Raw genomic sequence first — 15195 nt, forward strand, 5'->3', positions numbered from 1 at the left:
CGTCACCCAAAGCAGAAGGAGGAGCTTGGTCTCTGACCACGCCCATAACGGTAAGATTGGAATCCCATTGGTCAGCGCCGGGGTAACCCCGCCCAACAGTTCCAGACACGGCATGAAGCTCCGCCTCCAGGCGGGCGGGGTCATCCTGGCCGCTTCCACTAGCGGTCTGGCGTGCGTGAAATCCCGCTCCCAAGGGGGGCGGAGTCAGCCGGCGGCTGCCACGTTGAGAGGGCCCATGAGGGAAGTGACGCACACGGAAGGGGCGGAGTCTTGCCTTTCCCCGCCTTTGAACCCGGGAAGCGATTGTTGCTGCGAGAGACGAGCGAGTTGTGGCCGCGATATGAGTGAGTGCAGATCCCTGGGGTGGCCGTGCGCGCTCGGCCCTTCCTCTGCGCTGGGGGCTCTGTCCCGTTCCGGGCCTCTCCGGGCGGGCGACGCCTGTATCGCCCCTCCCGGTGTCCCCTGGTGTAGCGGGACCAGGGGGATGGAGGCAACGCAGCCTCCTCCTTCCCTGCAGCGGGGTGGGGAACGTTGTTGCCGCCTCCTTTGCTGTATATCCCCTTGCAGTACGATCCCTGCATCAGTGGAGCAGCCCAGGGCCCCGCTCCTTCCCATTCAGAGGCCCCGAGGACGGGGCCTCGGGTCGGTTAGCCCCCAGAGCTCCCGTTTCCGCGCAGTGCCGCCGGTTGGCTCACCGGCTTTGTTCTGGCATCTCCCAGTAACGTGACGTACTACAGTGTCGCACCTCTTCTCTCTTTAAAAGCCGTAGATATCCAGCCAGCCTGCCTTGGATTGTATTGCGGGAGGACGGTGCAATATGTAAATGGGTCAACTGAAATCTACGGCGAGTGTGGGGTAAGTGGCGAGTTCTGACAGAGACTCCGTGAGCAATCCAGGGACAGGTGGTGGCCTGCTTGTGTGTTTTCTTCTCTGCCAAGCGCAAAGGAGGCGTGAGGTTGCTTCAGCAGTCGGAGGGCAGGTGGGTGTTTCATCTAGAGGGAAGTGCCTAGCTGGTATTACAGGTCGCTAAGCCCACTGACAGAGGGGAAGGATAATTGCCCTGGGCCCGGTGTTTTAAAGGGATCTGGAGCCCTGGTCATCACCACTCTCAAAGTAGCAGCTGGAGCTCTGGGCCCATTTGAATTGCAGCCATACCACTATTGCATGTGGCTGGGGGCAAATGGGGGCAGCTCACTGGGCTAGGCTCTGCCCCTTCTGACCTTATCCCCACCTCTTACAGGGCACTGAGCAGGGGGCCCCCCCCTTGCCTGAGGGCCTGCAGCACTTCTTGGCACTGCTGCAGATGGCGTACCTTTTTTGCACCTTTCTTATTTCCTTTTTGGTTGGTGGGGGAGCTGCTAAGAGAGGGAAGCTAGGGAATGCTGTGCTTTGGCAATGCCTAATTGGAAACTTACCAGGCTGATGCTGATGATGGAAGTTGCATCAGGCTGGAATGTGGTGCACAAAGGTCATGGATAAATCTGGTTGTATTTGAAGGTGGTAATTGTTTATAGTTCTGTAGTGCATAGGGAGTTATGGCACAGGACCCCATTGTGCTAGGCGCTGTACAAACATAGGTCACCCCCCCCCCGCAACCAGTTACTCTTCCGAAGAGCGTTCTAAGTATAAGACAAGCAATGATATATATATATATATATATAGAGAGAGAGAGAGAGAGAGTAGGCAGTATCAGTCAGCATGCCAGTCAGTGGTCTTGGCACATGGATGTTGAGTCTACACTACATTCCCCTTTCAAAAGGGGAATGTAAAGTGGCGAGATAGAAAATGCAAATGAAGCACAGATGTACATATCTTGCTCCTCACTGGCATTTTTGCTTCTGGAAGAGCCTTTTCCTGAAGCAAAACCAGCTGTGTAGATGGGGTTCCTTCAAAAACAAACCCCGTTTTCAAAAGAACCCTTTTTCCGATTCTGCCATCTCAGTGGGCCTAGATAAGAGTTCTAGGTGTGTGCATAAATGGGAAGGACCACGTCTTAAAGATATTCTGCAGAAAAAAAATCAGGAAGCTTGAGGCACAGCCAAGCTATGAGGACTTAAAGGAGTGGTTCCCCAGCTGTTTACTAAGGCGACACCCAAGTGCATTTTGTCTTTTTTGTGACCCACACAGGATCCAAATTTATGGAGAGAAGGGGGCAGTAATAATTGGCAGTATTCTTCTTTTCCCGATGCTGTCGATGGGGCACCAATCACCTGCAGCAGTTTTCCACCCAAGCACTGCCACCCTCACGTTGCTGCAGAAGGGAGCCCCAAAGCAGGGTAGGGTGGGACATTGGAGAAAGGGTGATGGTTTTGTCCAGTATTGCTGGGCTTGGGTCCCTGCTCTGGGCATCTGCAGCCTGATGGGTGAGATTGCAGCTGCACTCAGGTTTGGGTGCCCCTTCAAGCCCTGAGTGGTGCTGCAGCTTCATGCATGAGATCACAATGCCTGGAACAGACCCAGACCCTGCAAGACAGGAGCAAGATAAGTATGGTTTCATGGTGTCTTATTCTTCAACCCTCCCCTCCGAACGTATCTCAGACCCCTGATATATTGGGACACAGTGTTTGGGAAACAGTTACCTAGAGGGAGGTCCAAGTCAAAGATGACATTCAGGTTATGTGCAAGGTATGGGATGGCATTTTCTCTGGTGATGAAGAAGGTAGGTAGAGGAAGCTTGGAGGGGAAGAGTAAACGTTCTGTTATAGCCATCTTTAGGTTATTGGCTGGACAGTTACAAGGAGATGTCAAAGACACAGGCTGAGGTTTTAGTTTGGACAAGAGTCTGGTCTGGAATGGAGATATGGAGTGGAGAGAGAGATCTGTGAGTTGTCAGTGTAGAGATGGTGGTACAGGTTGAATCTCTCTTGTCTGGCACCCTCAGGACCAGACCCATGCCAAACAAGAGAATTTGCCAGACCACAGGAGGTCACAATTGTCTAACACGTTACCAACACTTCCACTGTTTAGTGGACTCTTAGAAGACATTTAGGGATAAATTACAGCTAAAGAACAGCACATAATACTGAGAGCCAGTACTGGGGGCCGTAAACAAACTTAAAGGGACTACAGGAGACTTGGCCATACCTATGATAAATAGTTGTCTGACTAACTAAAATCATACCAGATTATGGATGATGTTGGACAAGAGAGTTCTGGATTAGAGAGATGCAACCTGTGGTTGCGTTTGTGTTCGCCGCTGAGGTTTCATGGAGATTAGGCAGAGAGGGAAGAAAAGAGGACCAAGGGTAGGACTCAGTGGACACTCCTATCCAAAGATGGAGGGAGGATATGGAAGACACCCTGAAGGAGTTATTAAAAAACTGGGAAGAGGACTAGGAAAGTGCAGACTGGTAGATATTGGAGAAGGACAAGATTTCAAAAGGAGCATGGTTGACTAAGGTGTCTGACAGGTCTAAGAGGATGAAAATGGATTATATTTGGAGTTTTAGGAAGGAAGAGGTCATCAGAGACTTTGGCAAGAGGAATTTCAGTGGAGTGCAAGGAGCTGGAGCTAGATTGGAAAAGGTTTTGGATGGAACTAGAGGCAGGCATCTGCAAAGTATGGTGCTAAACTGCATTCATTGAGCTTGGAGATGCAGAAGTAGTTAGTGCGGCAAGTGGGGCTAAAAGAGGGTGGAATTGTACAGGGTGTGTGAGATTAAAACATATTTATATCATGAGGTGAGCCAACCAGGTGACAGTGCATATAAGGGATGGAATGAGAGTGGGATGAGTTTGCTGAGGGGATGGGATCCCTGGGGCGAGTGGAGGGGTGAGGGTTTGAACTTCCTTTAATATTAAAGATAAATTTGTCAGCTCAAGCACTGCCTTTAACTGGGCTTCCAACAAAAGAAATGAGCAGTTATTTGGCTTTCAGGCATTTGTAAATCCTGTTTTATAGGTGTGTCCCAGAGGACAACGAACAGACAGTCACAAAATCTGTCGGGAGTGTACAGGATCTCCAGGACATTATGACTGGCTGTACCTTGGCTTTATGGCCATGCTTCCTTTGATTTTGCACTGGTTCTTCATTGAATGGTATTCAGGGAAAAAGAGGTCAGTAATCTCTTTATTTAATTTAAAAACAAAAAGGCCCACCGTAAATGTGTCTGTTTCAAATGAGAAGGTAGAGTTGTGCTAAAGGAGTCATACCGTGGGGCAGGCAGGTATGCAGGCTGCTGACTTTCTGGGCACACCATGTGCTTATGGATTTATTCATCTTTCGTCTTATAGCTGCAGTAGGTTTTGTAGCACAGTTCCTCCCTGATGGTCACTGTGCCCAGGAAATGTCGTGTACTCAATTCCTTGTTTCAGTGCTCATTGGTGCAGGATAGAATGCTCATCTCTCTCAGCAGTTGGCCTAGAGCAGCAGCTTAAGGACTCCCATATTGATTTTTAAAATGTTCATGGTTCCTCCTAGCTCTGTGTACTTTGATCTCAGTTTTTTCTAGAGACTAAATATGATGTGAATGTTACTTTCAGAAGTTCAGATGAAATACACCTACTAAATAGTTTGACTTGGATAACTAAGAGATTGTTTGCAGTGTTTATGTTTACTTCAAAACTTAATTTTTTAATAACTATGGTGTTGTCTCATCTTTCATAGTGAATTTAAGCACAACAGAAAATTTAGAACTGAAAGTCTTCATATTTAACTCAGCATTTTTTTTCCTGTTGTCAACCAAGTGGTATTAAAGACCCTTTTTCTTCCTTTCTCTACAGTTCCAGTGCATTGTTTCAGCATCTTACTGCTTTATTCGAATGCAGTGTAGCAGCAATTGTTACACTGCTTGTGAGTGATCCAGTAGGTTTTCTATATATCCGTTCCTGCAAGGCAGTGATGCTTTCTGACTGGTATACAATGCTTTACAATCCAAGTCCTGATTACATTACTACTATACACTGTACTCATGAAGCTGTCTATCCTCTGTGAGTATAAAGAATAGTTGAGAGTAATTTTTTTAATAACTTTGCTATTTCAACATACAGTAAACGCTTTTATATCCGGTATTCTATCATCCAAAACTCTCAAATAATTGGCATTTTATCCATAAGTAAATTTTAGTTATGTTTTCCATAACCCCAGTGTACTGAAAGTAAATACAGCAAATATGGTATATGTTTACAGTGTACAATACTACAGCTGATGGTTAGTAAAGTACTTTGCATACATTTTTGTTTGTTTGTTAGTATCTAGTCTTGTTTTTCTTTAGTGTTATGCATTGCTAGGTTTACCTCTCTATTATCCAGAATATTTGAATATCCAGTAATCTCATGGTCCTGGGGCTGCCAGATATGAAAGAGTTTAGAGTATGAGTGAGTAATCTGTAACATTTTGGGTTAAGATACTGTTAACCCCAAAACGTAGCCTTACTCTTCTAAGTTGGTGCTCCTTGTAAGAAGGGAAATCTGTTGTTTGTCAAAATGTACTTCATGAGGCCTGGTTCAGCAAAGCATCCCTGTCCAGAGAAGCACTGAATCACATGTTTATACTGTATACATGAGCTCAGATGGGGGCTGTGTGTGTATGATGCTTAAAAACGGAGAGCTGTAAGTGCATATTTAGTTATTTTATTGGCCCTTATTTAAGAAATGGAAGGTCCTAATGGTACACTAGGCTTCAGTTTATTTATGAGTTTGCTTGTCTACAACAGCAGTTTATACTAATGATAGGTCAACAGTAATACATTTGCCAGCTATTGGTTGAAATACACACTTGAAATGCTAAAGTTTCAGAGGTAGAGATGCAAAAGCTTTATACTGAGTGCTGTTCTAGGGGAACTGAGGATAGAACAAGGAGTGGGGCAGCTTAAACTAACCTTAGTCTGAAATAATGCTACATGCCACTAATTGAAGAAAACAAAATCAGAACATTCACAACACTTTATGCACAGTAAGTCAGTCTCTCATCTGGTAGAGTGCATCAAATGTCCTTTCTTCTGTTTATGATTCTGATTTTGGACAGCTGTTTAAATGAGCCTGACTTCTTTAGAATTTCTTTCTGAAGGTGCAGAATGTAAAAGGGCTTATCTAACCCAGATCAGTGGACTTTCAGAACTCCTTCAACATCTTGTGGCTCACTGAGCTTTCTTTTTTGTAGCATTTTAAAGCAGAAATAAATTGCCAGGCCAACAGTCTGTCTGACTTCAGTTTTATTGCTAGCGAGTTTGCACATTGCTGCATGCTGGCTCTTTCTGGGAAATTCTGCAAATGTCCAGGCAGTGTTACAAAGTAGTCTAGTAATGGTAACTGTAGTAGTCTTACAATGGAGTGTGGTAACCTGTACCTTTTAACATCTCATAAGTGAGTGTCACAATGAGCAGTCACTCAAGGAAGACTGCTGTTCTTGGTCTCCTAAAACCTCCAGTAACACTGAACGTCAATACATATCCACTACACTTCACGATACTGCCTCAAGGTTCTGCTGGCTGTAGATTTTGGGCAGCTTTTCAGAGGTAACCTATATGTTGCTTTTGCTGCTTTTAGGAGGTGGTATGGTCTAGAGGTAGAGTGCTATTTGCTCCTACCTTTGTCACTGCCTTGTGGTGTGACCCTTGGCTAGTCAGCTGAACTCTTTGGCTATGTCTACTTCCTCTTCCAAAAGAGGAATGCAAACAAGGGAAATCAAATGCAAATAAGGCACTGATTTACATATCTTGGGCTTCATTTGCATAATGTCTTTTCAGAAGAGGGGTCCTTTCAAAAGAAAGAAAGCAGTGTAGGTGGGGCTCTTTCAGAAATAAACCCCATCTTTGAGAGAACCCTTCTTTCTATTTTGTTTCAGGAACCAGGGTTCTTTCGAAGATGGGGTTTATTTTCGAAAGAGCCCTATCTACACTGCTTTCTTTCTTTTGAAAGAATCTTTTCTGAAAAGATTATGCAAATGAAGCACAATATATGTAAATCAGTGCCTCATTTGCATTTTCAATTTCCCTAGTTTGCATTCCTCTTCGAAAGAGGAATGCAAGTGTAGACGTAGCCTCCATGCCTCCACTTTCTGTTCCCACCCTCTCTAGAGACTGTCTGTCTGTGTGTTTTCATTGTCTAGCTCAAGGCAATCTAGGACAGTTAGAGCCTCTAGTTGTTACTGTAATGACAATACTATTACTTTTTCTTTTACAGATACACCATTGTATTTATATACTATGCCTTCTGTCTGGTGTTAATGATGCTTCTTCGACCTCTGCTGGTTAAGAAGATTGCATGTGGGTTAGGAAAGTCGGATCGATTTAAAAGTATTTATGCAGCACTTTACTTCTTCCCTATTTTGACTCTACTTCAAGCAGTCGGAGGAGGGCTGCTCTGTAAGTTTTCATGTACAACTTGAACAAACACACCACTTTGCTCAGTGGTCGAAGTACATCCATGTTTACTTTGCTATGGGTGAAGCTATTGTCTTAAATGTATAAAGAGTATTCAGAATGACTGTTGTTCAAATATCCCTCTCCAGTATGATTATAAACCTAGAGTATTCCATACAGCCATCTAGTCAATAAAGACGCTAGGCCGTTCCACGCTTCTTAGGAAAATACTGACAAGTTATGGAGCTGATGCTCTAAATCAAAAGTACGTTCCTTAGGCCAGCGATGAGGAACCTATGGACCACAGGCCTGTTGAGGCTTGTGACTTGCCTTCATCCAGTCCATGAGGCTCAGAGCTCCCTCAGCCCCTGCACCAGGCTGCGGTGGAGCTAAGGGGGGAGGGGGACACCAAGGTTTGGTGCACCTCCATATGGCTGGACCTACAGTGACAGTTCCCCACTGCTGGGGGGAAGTCTTGAGCCTCGTGAGCCAGATCAAGCATGGCTCCTGCCTGGAAGGGAGGAAGTGGCTCTGTGCACTGCCATTCCCTCTCTCCTCAGATAGGGGAATGGTGGTGCCAGGAAGCTCTGTCCTTGCTCTGGCTTGCAGGCTACACTCCTATTGGTCCCAATCCCCTGCCTTCTCTCGCACCCCACCCCCAACCCTTTCCTGCATTCCCCATCTTACCCAGACCCTGGACCTGCCCCTTACATCTCCTCCATCCCCCTACCCCACTCCTGCACCCTACTTCTTGTCCATACCTCATACCCCCAGCCTACTTCTGCACTCTGCCTCTCCCCTAGAGCCCTCACCCTGCTCCCTGGCAGCTTCTTCCCACACACTGCTTCCCTTGGTCCCACCCCAGAGCCTAGAGAGAGTCCCACAAAAATGCTAGCCCCAGGCCCCCAGAAGAGTTAATCCAACCTTGGGGGAAGCCTTGGCAGTCCCTACCCTTTGTGGGGCTGGAGTGCAAGGGGAACCCTGGTGCCCCAAGTTGCATGAATAAGGTGAGAACTTTTTATTTCCTGCTTGTCATTTGAGGGCCGTGTCTGTGAGTTGTTGGTTTTTTGCCTCTCACTTGCGTGTGACCCCAGAATGATTTTTCTGTGGGTCAGTGGCCCTAACCCAAAAAAGTTTCCCTACCCCTTTCATAGCCAGTCAACGCAGTGGTGACAGGGCTGTGGGGACAGAATATTAAATGTACTGCCTGTCTACCTAAGGAACTAGTTGCCAGGGATGGGGCAAAGGGCAAAACTATCACCAGATTTCAAAAAGAATTAGATAATTTCAGGGAGGATGGAGCCATCACTGGGTGTGAACCAGCATGGTCAGCGGTACAACCCCATATGCCGGGTGATTGTTAGCCTCTGGCTGTCAAAATTGTTGGGACTAAACACAGGGTGACTCACTTGATAAGTTACTATATTCTGTTCATTCCCTAAAGTCAGCTGGCATTGGCCACTGTTGGCACGCAGGATGCTGGGTTAGGTGGACCACTGGTCTGACCTAGTACAGCCACTGTTATGTAGAAATATGATCCTTCGGACCTCCGTAGAAAGATGTTGAAACTTCTATAACAATGATACGCAGATTTCAGCGAGGTAGGAGCCAAAATAACAATCAGCATTTTCCAAATAAGCTACAGTCATGTGACAGGGAATTATTTAGTTTTTAGTTGTTATTCTTATATCAGTTAATAACCTAGTAGAAGCATGCTGACAGGTAACTAGTTAAATGTGTGCTGCAAAGAGTTGGAGAAGTCAGTCTCCAGAAGATCAAAAAGCAAACTCCCATGCTTGTCTGTCACTTTCTTATGTTGTAGTGTAATGGTTTTTTTAAATTTCAATCACGGGGGCTCAAGTAGGCTGGACTGATTGAGTGGAACAGTTGAATACATAAGCAGTGGTTAATGTCATTTGCTGAAATGTAATTAATGTGGTGGTGGTGGTGGTATCTTCCACCCTCTAACACATGCAATGTTTGCTTCTAGATTATGCTTTCCCATATATAATATTGGTGTTATCTTTGGTTACCCTGGCTGTGTACATGTCTGCATCTGAAGTTGAGGTAAGTAGAAATGTCTCTTCTGTTACAGATTTTAAAACTTAATTTTACCAGCAGAACCTTGAGGCAGGAGAAGTAAGATGAGGAACACTTCCTCGTTGTTTAATGCAGTACCAGAACTCTGGCATATGCTACAATCTTTTCTGGAATACTGATTTGAGTGGAGACTGTCAGCATACTTTTCCTTATGTATTCCTCTGTATTCCTATCTTCCTGGGTGCTTTAGTTGGGGAATAAGCCTGTTTTTTTTTTTCATTTTTGGTATATGGGTCCAGTTCAAGGAAACTAGTGTGAGCTGGTAGTCCTTGATGCAAGTCCCTCTTCCAAGGAGGAGTAGGGGAAGATCATATAAGATGACCAGAGTCAAATCCTAGTTCTCAAGACCCAAACAATTTTACGTGCAGCACCTTCCCCTGCATTGCACACATTGTCTCACTTAAGTGTCACATACAATGGAGGTTTGAAAACATTAACAACATTTTTTATTTTACAAGTCTTTCAAGGATCTTCTTGTCAGGAAGAAAAGGCTTGTCGTTCTTTTTAGCCACTGGTTACTTCACGCCTATGGAATCATCTCTATTTCCAAACTGGAGCATCTTGGCCAGGATTTACCACTGTTGGCTCTGGTACCCGCACCTGCCCTCTTTTACTTACTGACTGCCAAGTACACAGAACCCTCACGCATCCTTTCAGAAGGGGCAAATGGACATTAAATGCAACATGTGCCAACACCTCCATGAAACTGTCCCAGTAACATGGATTAAAGCATTTTAGTGCATGTTTTGCCCCCCCAACTCTCCTTAGAATAAAGGTGTCATTTGTGTACATTTTTCCAGGTAAAACACCATACAGACTCTAAGACTCTCATCTTAGAGCTGTACTTTACACTCTGACTTCATGAGAGGCTTGTAAATATCCAAAGTGGAGAATGTCTTAATCTGTATGATCAGTTTTTCACTGTATATAAATGCTCACGGGACATACCTTGTAACACAGGTTTTGTTTGTATTTTATTTATTTCACAGTGCAGTATATTAGCATCTGTTTAAATAAAGAGGCAAAATAGAGCTGTTTTCTGGAAAAGTGGCTGGCTTCTCTCACCCCCTCACTTGGAATTACCATCTCCCTGAAAATAAGAAGTTTATGGAGAATGCTCAGTGTCTGAAACTGCAGATGTGGTTAGGTGTTAGCATTTTACCCTTGCTAGCCCCCGCCTTTAGCCTCTTGCAGACTAATACCATTTGGAACTTAAAGCTCTGGAGAGGATATGAAGCACAGAACAGTCCGAGCAGCCCTGTCTATTTCTTCCTGCATCTTAGATATATCTCCTTATATTAATCTCATAGAAGTGGAAGGGTCCTTGGAAGGTCATTAGGTCCTGCTGTGAGGGAAGGGCACTGGATTCATCACCAGCTTTCTGCCCCCCATCTATTAGGCTCACAACCCTGGCTGTAGCAGGTCAATGCTGAAACCATGCAGCTATCCCTTCCGTCCACTTCCCTTTCACTCCACCTTTCAGTCAGGTTTGAGGTGAGCCGACTGTACAGTCTTCCAGCTGGAAGACTGAACAGTACTATCCCTTTTACCCAGGGAGTTTTCCCAGTACGCTGCCTTCACCTTCCTCTGCTGGAATTAGTCCCCTTCCTTGCCAGCCACTGTGGTTTGGCAGATGCATCACATGGTTTACTATCACCAGGCAATGAGGGAGCTACTGGAGATCTCTCCATGCCTTTACCCTTCTTCAGAATTGTTGGATTTTGGTGCAATTAAACAATTGTCTGTTTCCTCAGTGAGTGTACATAAAGTAACACACTCAAGAAGCAGACATGAAACACCCAATCCTACTGACAGCACTTGGGCCAATGTTAGCATGGTGAAGTTGAGAAATGTGCAGGGTGGCAGCCACTCATCCACTGAGCTGGAGCAGTTAGAGCAGGGAGACTGCAGGCAGTGATAGAAGGCTTGATGCTAGCAAAAGACACGAGCACACAAAGACAGGGGGTTGTGGGCACTAAGGAACAGCTTTTGGCCCGGGTTACTGGATATGTTCATTGCTTCTCTAATGTTCTAATATTATCTGTGCGTGTAACACAATCTATATGCTAGATAGCAGGTGCACACAAGAGAAGTGCTATCATAAGGAGAGGCTGGTTTTATGAAACAGATGGTGAGCCACCATCCTATAACACTTAAATGATCATTAACCCACAGAGGGAAGTTCACAAGTAACCAATTACAAGCTGAACTTCTCTCATCCATCACCCTCAGCCCCTGACTGGTGCCAAACTAGAGAATTTGCTGAACTGTGGGAGGTCAATATTGTCCAGCACGTTACCAACACTTCCACTGGTTACTGGGCTCTTAGCCAACATATAGTGGTAAATTATAGTTAAATAGTAGCATAGAACACCGACAGCCAGGATTGGTGGCTAGAAACAAATTTTATGGAACTGCAGGAAACTTGACTACACCTGTGATAAGTGGTCTTCTGGCTAACTACAATCATTCCAGATTATGCATGTTGCTGGATGAGGGAATGATGGACCAGAGAGGTTCAACCCATAGTATGTTATTTATCATCTAATTGAGCTGTGGAGAACAGGGGAGCAGTGTCAGAGCTGTTGCTGGTCTCGTCACAGGTGACAAACTGGAACATGCAGATAACACAGACTGAAGAGGTAACAGACTGTACAGATAACAAGCTGTACACCAGACTGCCTGCCTCCAGATGTCACTGTTACTTGTTCAGATGCAAACTATGCAGTATTCTCTCACTACAGGATTTAGGATTTTTGCACAAATAAATATTGTCTAACTGGAAAATTAGGCCCATCATTTAAAAAAGGATTACAATATTATATACAAAAATACATTTGGATGTGAAAATAGCTATTTGCTCAATGAGATTGGGTACATCTGCTTGCCTACAAACATTCCCATTGTTACGTAACCAAATCCCTAAGACATTTCTGTAAACATGGCCTTGATAATTATGTGCATTAAAATACCACTGCCCATAGCTAGAATTTTTAATGGATTTTATATTTAAATGAAAGTGTTCTGTGCAGTCTTCTACCTGTGTTTTCAGACTCAGTTACTGGGAGTGCACACACAACTTAGGTGACTGGGTTTCTATACCACCTGCGTGCAGAAGTGGCCAACTGTAAAGTACATTTGCAGGCACTGCTATGGTAATGGCAACTGGGTAAATGCATCTGCATTTCTACACACTTGAAGTGTGGGGCTCCAGGTTTAAGTTTGGCTCTCAGTTGTTAAAAAGAAATGTGAAAACAAAACCCAAGTAGTACTACTGGCGATAAGCATGTCATTGGATAGCATGGGATTCATATATTCATCCTAAAATTTCTGTTAGTAGAATGCTAAGAGCGTAGCTTGTAGTAGGTAAATGTAGCCTAGGGATCATATTTGACACCTTACCTTTTCCTTTTTAGTGTGATATTTTATCTTTCAGAAGCATCTGGAATTTAAATGTAAAATGCATATTTTAGAAAGCTGCTCAGTATCTGCTGTCAGATGCACAGAAAGAAGTTAATTGCAACTGCTCTGTTTTGCATGAATTGAATTAAATAGCCCCACTGTTGCCCGACCTTTGCAGTCCTTTTATGCAATGACTTCCCATTGGCCTCAGTGAACATTCCACACATGAAATAATGGCAGACTCAAGCCTTAAACTGAAGGAGAAATTTTCTTATACATCTTCATCCATCCCCTTTCCTTGTATGCTGCCTGTCATGTCAAAGGTAGAAGAATTCAGTAAACCTTCAAGTTACGTATGGGTTGTGTTTCTGCAACCCCCACCTAACTTGAATTTTCATGCAACGGGAACCAGGCTGTTGCCGCTTGTGGGACCCAGGAAACTTACCAGCTAGTCAGTTTCTCAGTTCCCACAAACAGTGGGGAGCTGGGAACCCAGCTCCCCTCTGCTTGCAGAGAGGGGACACTGAGCAGGACAGCTGCCTTGGTCAGTTTCCTGGCTCCAAGGAGAGTAGAGGAGCTGGGAGCCAGGCTGCCCCTGGTTCCTGGCTCCCCTCTGCTGGCTAGAGCCAGGAAACTAACCAGGGCTGCTGCCCTGCTCAGTTTCCTGCACCTGTCAAGGGCGGCAGCCTGACTCTTGGCTGCAACCCTGACAGGAGTGGTTTCCTGTCGGGGCGGCAGTAGCATTAACCCGAGACACACTCAACTTGATTGCGTGTATCTCAAGGGTTTGCTGTACAATAATACCCTTTCAGCTTAAAAATCCTATCATCAAAAGCCAAATGCACTTCTAGTACTAGCCTATAGCCACACACATGCACATGCCACAAAGGCTACCAGGGATAGCATTTAGGACTTTTAGCCCCAAAAGCACAAACCTGTACCCATGGTGCTAACATGAGCAAGTAGCAAGATATTATGGGGGTTTGAAGAGGAACAGCCATAAGGGGGGACATGCTCATACTCAGCCCCAGTGTAGTAGTATTTATTTAAAAAATAAACAATAGATGTTGCCCATACAAGGCACCCTAACACTCTATTAAACTTGCTAAATAGCGCTAAATGTACGGCAGTAGGCCAGGCAAGAGTTCTGATGTGTTAGTTGTCATATGTCTGCAGTGGAAAAGCTAAAGTATAGTTCTGAAGAGAACAGGGAAGCTCAAATATTTGCACATTTAGGAACAGGAAAGTAAACCATCAGATTGTGTCATGATGTGTTTCCTACGAATGCATAGCATGTATGTGCATACTTTTCCAAAGGAACACAATAGCTTTTCCACTGTGAATGTAAGTCCAGGTCCTCACTGGTGCAAAATGGTGTAGCTCTGTGGAGCTGCCTCACTTTCCACCAGCTGAGGATCACACAGAGGTTATTTTGGAGGTGTCATCACTGTTTATTCCTAATGAACAAATTCACCACAGTGCCATCACAATACAAAAGAAAAGTATCAATGTCTCTTACTTGGTTCCATGCTGGATTTACTTTCTAACAAAGCATCCAGTCCATCAAAGTTATTTTTCAGTCTGTTATTAATACAGGCAATCTTTGTCTCTCTGTGCCGAAGCTTCTGCACAAGCTCTTCTAATGCAGTCAGGATTTCCTTCTCATTTGCCAAAAATTCCTATAATGAGACAAAGTGGAAAAATAATTTTCTTGTAAAGAAAGAAATCACAAAACATTGGTTCTCTTTTGCTTTGCATGTCCCATCTTCATAAACTGTGCCAACACCAATCATGTGGCTCTGCTGGGTTGATGTACCCATTCTTCAAAGCCAGAGCCAGGCCTTGTGCAGATTTTTGATGAGCTGTTCATGGCTGGTTCAGTTTTTAAAGACATTTCAAGAAAGATAAAAACCTTTAAGTATGGTTGAACCTAGGATGAGGCAAATGGAATCAGAACCAACCCAGCGCAAAGAAATTTACCATCATTATTTTTATCCAGAGTTAGAAAATGTATAATATTCTGTACTTTACCTTGTGGCAGAATAGGTAATTTTTAACTACAGAAATAATCATAGAGCTTGTGTACACTGGCCCCTCCTTCGAAGGGGGCATGTAAACGAGCCCAAGCAATGGCGTAGGCAGCATAATTCTTGCCACACGAACTTCAAAGTTGCTAACTGCAAAGCGCCGGCATGCCGTGTACTGCAGGCACATCGAAGTTGTGGGGGTACTTGGAAGTGCCTGCAGCTACCCTGCTTGCCAGAGCTTCAAAGTGAGCAACTTCGAAGTTCACGTGGCGAGAATTAAGCTAATGAGGTGCTGCATATGCAGCACAGCACCTCATTGCTGCTCACCGCTTGGGCTCATTTAAATGCACCCTTCAAAGGAGGGG

General features: G+C 44.8%; 2 protein-coding genes across 4 annotated transcripts in view; one reads left to right on the top strand and one right to left on the bottom strand.

The window, feature by feature from the left end:
- The first annotated feature begins 286 nt into the window (after positions 1–286).
- On the top strand, positions 287–10442 carry JKAMP (JNK1/MAPK8 associated membrane protein). Of its 3 annotated transcripts, none has more exons than XM_074998667.1 (7): positions 287–344; positions 764–855; positions 3902–4056; positions 4723–4929; positions 7123–7304; positions 9292–9368; positions 9860–10442. In XM_074998667.1, the coding sequence occupies exons 1-7, from the start codon at positions 341–343 to the stop codon at positions 10076–10078; spliced, it is 936 nt and encodes a 311-aa protein (XP_074854768.1). In that variant the 5' UTR covers positions 287–340; the 3' UTR covers positions 10079–10442. The 3 variants fall into 3 exon arrangements, with proteins under 3 accessions (XP_074854768.1, XP_074854769.1, XP_074854770.1); XM_074998668.1 differs by having other exon boundaries at positions 314–344; positions 770–855; XM_074998669.1 differs by lacking the exon at positions 287–344 and having other exon boundaries at positions 853–979.
- The window catches only part of CCDC175 (coiled-coil domain containing 175), a 46657-nt gene continuing 41897 nt past the window's right edge, over positions 10436–15195 (bottom strand). The window contains exons 19-21 of the mRNA XM_074998666.1: positions 14323–14482; positions 12804–12843; positions 10436–10491 (exon numbers count right to left, since the gene is read on the bottom strand). Of these exons, the coding sequence (XP_074854767.1) occupies positions 12827–12843; positions 14323–14482 (177 nt within the window). The 3' untranslated portion in view covers positions 10436–10491; positions 12804–12826. The remainder of the gene's footprint in view (positions 10492–12803; positions 12844–14322; positions 14483–15195) is intronic.

The sequence above is a fragment of the Carettochelys insculpta genome, chromosome 6 (genome assembly GCF_033958435.1).
Source record: "Carettochelys insculpta isolate YL-2023 chromosome 6, ASM3395843v1, whole genome shotgun sequence".
NCBI lineage: Eukaryota > Metazoa > Chordata > Testudines > Carettochelyidae > Carettochelys > Carettochelys insculpta.

What these genes read in the sequence shown, in the direction of transcription:
- JKAMP (XM_074998667.1), top strand. An exon ending in CATGAAGCTGTCTATCCTCT is followed by an intron (nt 4,930 to 7,122) that starts GTGAGTATAAAG and finishes TTTCTTTTACAG; the next exon opens with ATACACCATTGTATTTATAT. An exon ending in TGTCTGCATCTGAAGTTGAG is followed by an intron (nt 9,369 to 9,859) that starts GTAAGTAGAAAT and finishes TTATTTTACAAG; the next exon opens with TCTTTCAAGGATCTTCTTGT.